Below are 3753 nucleotides of genomic sequence, written 5' to 3' on the forward strand. Positions count from 1 at the left end.
GTCCTAGAGTTGCCCGGAAGTGCCTCTGGGTCGCTTCCGGGGACCTGGCCCCGCTTCCGGTCTGGCATCGCCGCTGAGTTTCGCCAGGTCTCTGCCGCAGACTGCGCTCTGCAGGTTCGGGGGCGTCTCTGGCTTTGGGGTACGGGGCGTGGGGTCGCTCTTTCCGGGCGAAGGCAGCGGATCGCGGTATGGCTCCTTGGCCGCTGCATCCGGGAAGCTCTGGAGGCCGATCCGTGGCAGCTTAGGGCGGTGCCCGACGGCGCAGACTGCCGTTCGTGGGCGGCCGCTCGGCCGTACGACAGGTGGCCGGGACCCCCCGTCGGCGAGCAGGCGACAAGACTCCAACCGGGCCGGTCTCTGTCAGCTGCTTCCTCGGGGCCGGTGGCCAGGAGAGCGTCAGCGGGACGCAGAACGCTAGCCTCCTGGGAGCAGGGCCTGAGCAGCGGGGCGGCGGGGGCAGCGGAGGGCAGTTCCTCCTGGGACCAGGTGCTTGGGGAAAACGCGAGTTTGGGCAGTGGGTGGTGGTTGACTGGCAGGGCGAAGGGGGCCCGGCCTTCCCGGGAGAATGGGATACGATGAAGCCAGTAGAGGGCTCCCTGTGCTCCCGGGCCCCCCGGCGCTTCGCCGCGCCGCATCTCGCTGTATGGTGAGGACCCTGGGCCTGGTGGGCGCCTTGAGGACAGGATCTGTGCTCTGCCGAGCTCCGTTCCAGCGCTTGGAGCGGCCGAGCCCTCTCCTGTATAAGCAGGTGTGTGGCTCGGTCACCTAAGATGTGCCATGACATTATACTGCCCTTTCAAGTACTGACACAGACCTTTTCTCCAGGTACCACAGGTCCCTCTGTTGGCACGTGCCCCTCAGCCCCTCCTGCCTGAGGGACTGTGTCTGTGTGGAAACAGTGGGGACTTCCGGTAGACAGGCCTGGGTTCTGGTTCTTGGGCAGTTGGGTTTGAGCCTGTTTACTCATTGGCTCCTGCCGTTGTGACGATTCAGAGTTGAGTGACCCTAGTGTGTTTGGTGGCACTGGCTGGTACATCCCTGTGTTCTCTGGATTTTTCTTCTCCTTCACTCTTATCTCCATTATGTATTTGGAGAACTTATGTGTCCTCTCCTGTTTTCTGGTTCTCTTCTCCTCCCCACCCTGTCTCCCTTCCCTGCCAACTCCTGGGTCTTCTCTTCCCGGGATTAAAGGGGGCCCCTCTGCCACCTGCTCCGGGGGCACCTCCCATTATACTGGCTATCATAGGTGGTTCATGCTGTCAGCATCTTGAAGGCAGAGGCCATGCTAGTCATTTTCTGGCCCAGAGCACATGGGAGTTACTGGACTTCTCTTCTCCCCCAACCCTGCCAGTTGCAGCTGGGACCTTTCCTCTGGGCTGCCTGATCAGAAAGGAGGAAGCAGCGATGTCTGCCATGGGGACTGCAGCTCCTTACCTGCATTACCCTGGCGATAGTCACAGTGGCCGGGTGAGTTTCCTGGGGGCCCAGCTCCCCCCAGAAGTGGCAGCAATGCCCCGGCTCCTGGGAGACCTGGACAGGGGCACATTCAGAAAGTTGCTGAAGCTGGTGGTCAGCAGTCTACAGGGAGAGGACTGCCAGGAGGCTGTGCAACGCCTCAGGGCTGGTGCAGACCTGTCGGAGGAACGGCTGGGGGTCCTCCTTGCAGGCACGAACACATTGCTCCAGCAGGCCATCCGCCTGCCCCCAGCCAGCCTGAAGCCTGACGCCTTCAAGGACCAGCTCCAGGAGCTCTGCATCCCCCAAGACCTGGTCACAGACTTGGCCAGTGTGGTGTTTGGGAGCCAGCGGCTTCTCCTCAACTCTGTGGCCAGGCAGCAGGGGGCCTGGCTGCCCCATGTTGCCAGCCTGTGGTGGAGGGTGGATGTGGCAATCTCTACCAGTGCCCTGGCCCGCTCCCTGCAGCCAAGTGTCCTGATGCAGCTGAAGCTTTCAGATGGGTCAGCATACCGCTTTGAGGTCTCCACAGCCAAGTTCCAGGAGCTGCGGTACAGCGTGGCCCTGGTCCTCAAGGAGATGGCCGACCTGGAGAAGAGGTGTGAGCTCAAACTGCAGGACTGACCATGCTTCCAGCCCCACTGCAGTCACCTGGGAGAGCTGGCTCTGACAGGTGTCTCCAAACAAAGCCTGCCCTTCCAGGATGCATTCCTCAGTGAGTTGTTTGACTGCAATCATGTCATTGTCTGTTTAGTTGAGAAAGCTGGATCCTCCCTTTTTATTGGAAATAAAGCAACTATAAAAAAAAGTGTCCTCCTGGGTGGGCATCAGACTGCGCCCCCCTCCCCTGACTGTTGGTCTTGTTACTGGTGAGGGCCCCTGCTGCTCTGGGTGGCCGTGTGTGGTTCTGGTTTGGTTGCCGTCAGCTGCCGGGACAAGGCCTTTGTGTGGATACTGTGTGGTCACTCGGCCTGGCCTCATGTAGCATCTGAGCTCTCTGCTCATTTGCTTTTGTGAACCCTGTGTTTTAGCGTGGACATTCCATTTTCCTCTCATACCCTTGACCTCATGGGGCCAACATTCTAGTGGTGAGGGGGAGACATTACAAAGTGTATAATACAAAATGGCAAAGCTTGTCAGAGGAGGGCAAGTGGTGCAGAAACAGAGCAGGGGCTGGCCCCTGGGTGGCTTGGTTGGTGAAGCGATCTGACTCTTGATTTCCGCTCTGGTCATGATTTCGGGGTCCTGGGATCAAGACTGTCCACTCAGCAAGGAGTCTGCTGGAGATTTTCTCCCTCTGCCCCTCCTCCCACTTGTGCTCTTTTTCTCGCTCTAAAATAAGTAAATACTTACAAAAGGAAAAAGAAAGAGGGACGCCTGGGAGCTCTGGATTAAGTGTCCGCCTTGGGCTTAGGTCATGATCTCCGGGTCCTGGGATGGAGCCCTGTGTCCAGCTCCCTGCTCAGCACCTCTACCCCCCACTCGTGTTTCTCTTTCTCTCAAATAAATAAAATCTTAAAAAGAAAAAAGAAAAATAGAGCAGGGTCCCAGGACGGAAGGCAGGATTATGGAAGAGCTGGGCTGTCATCCTAAATTGGGTCATGGGCTGGGGCCTCCTTGAGGACATGGTTTATGAGCAAAGACTTGAAGGAGGCAAGGGAGCAGAGCAGTCTGAGGAGTGGGGACTCTGGGTGGGGGCAGCAGCTTGTAGTGCACAACCCGAGTAGCTGTGGCTGGGTGAGGGGTGAAGAGAGGGCGCGGAGGGCAGGCCCCGAGGGCCTCTGTAAGAACTTTGGCTCAACTCTGAGCAAAGTGGGGGTGATCTGACAGTTGCTTTAAAAGGATCTCACTGGATGCTGTGTTGAGAGCAGAGCAGAGCACAACGATGGGTTGAGAGCCTGGTGGAGAGGCTGTTGCCAGGGTTGAGGTGCAGTTGGGGAGAGGGGGAGAGGGGCCTGTCCTGGAATCCTCTAAGTGGATGTCTCAGGCAGCTCGGGCTGCCATAGCACAATATCCTAGATTAAGTGGCTTAAACAACAGAATTCTATTTCCTCCCAGTTCTGGGGGCTGGAAGTGTGAGGGCAGAGTCAGGTCCCGGTGAGGGGCCTGCAGACAGCCTTTCCGCAGGCCACGTGCACGTGTGAGGGAAGAGAGCTCTCTCTTCCTCTCATTAAGGACACGAATTGTGTTGTTGGGTCAGAGCCCCACCCTTACAACCTCATTTAACCTCCTGAAGGCCCCACCTCCGTAAACAGTCACACCGGGGGTTAGGGCTTCAACATGAACTTGGCCGGAGAC

At 58.2% G+C, this 3753-nt stretch overlaps 1 protein-coding gene across 2 annotated transcripts; it reads left to right on the forward strand.

Annotated features, from left to right (window-relative positions):
* Window positions 1-2303, forward strand: COMMD5 (COMM domain containing 5). Of its 2 annotated transcripts, none has more exons than XM_008684043.2 (2): window positions 1-114; window positions 1352-2303. In XM_008684043.2, the coding sequence occupies exon 2, from the start codon at window positions 1405-1407 to the stop codon at window positions 2077-2079; it is 675 nt and encodes a 224-aa protein (XP_008682265.1). In that variant the 5' UTR covers window positions 1-114; window positions 1352-1404; the 3' UTR covers window positions 2080-2303. The 2 variants fall into 2 exon arrangements, with proteins under 2 accessions (XP_008682265.1, XP_008682266.1); XM_008684044.2 differs by lacking the exon at window positions 1-114 and adding an exon at window positions 129-486.
* Window positions 2304-3753: the final 1450 nt, after the last annotated feature.

This window comes from Ursus maritimus, unplaced genomic scaffold (assembly GCF_017311325.1).
Source record: "Ursus maritimus isolate PB19 unplaced genomic scaffold, ASM1731132v1 scaffold_9, whole genome shotgun sequence".
Lineage (NCBI taxonomy): Eukaryota > Metazoa > Chordata > Mammalia > Carnivora > Ursidae > Ursus > Ursus maritimus.

Excerpts from the sequence above, each read along its gene's own strand:
- COMMD5 (XM_008684043.2), top strand. The coding sequence starts at position 1,405 with ATGTCTGCCATGGGGACTGCAGCTCCTTACCTGCATTACCCTGGCGAT.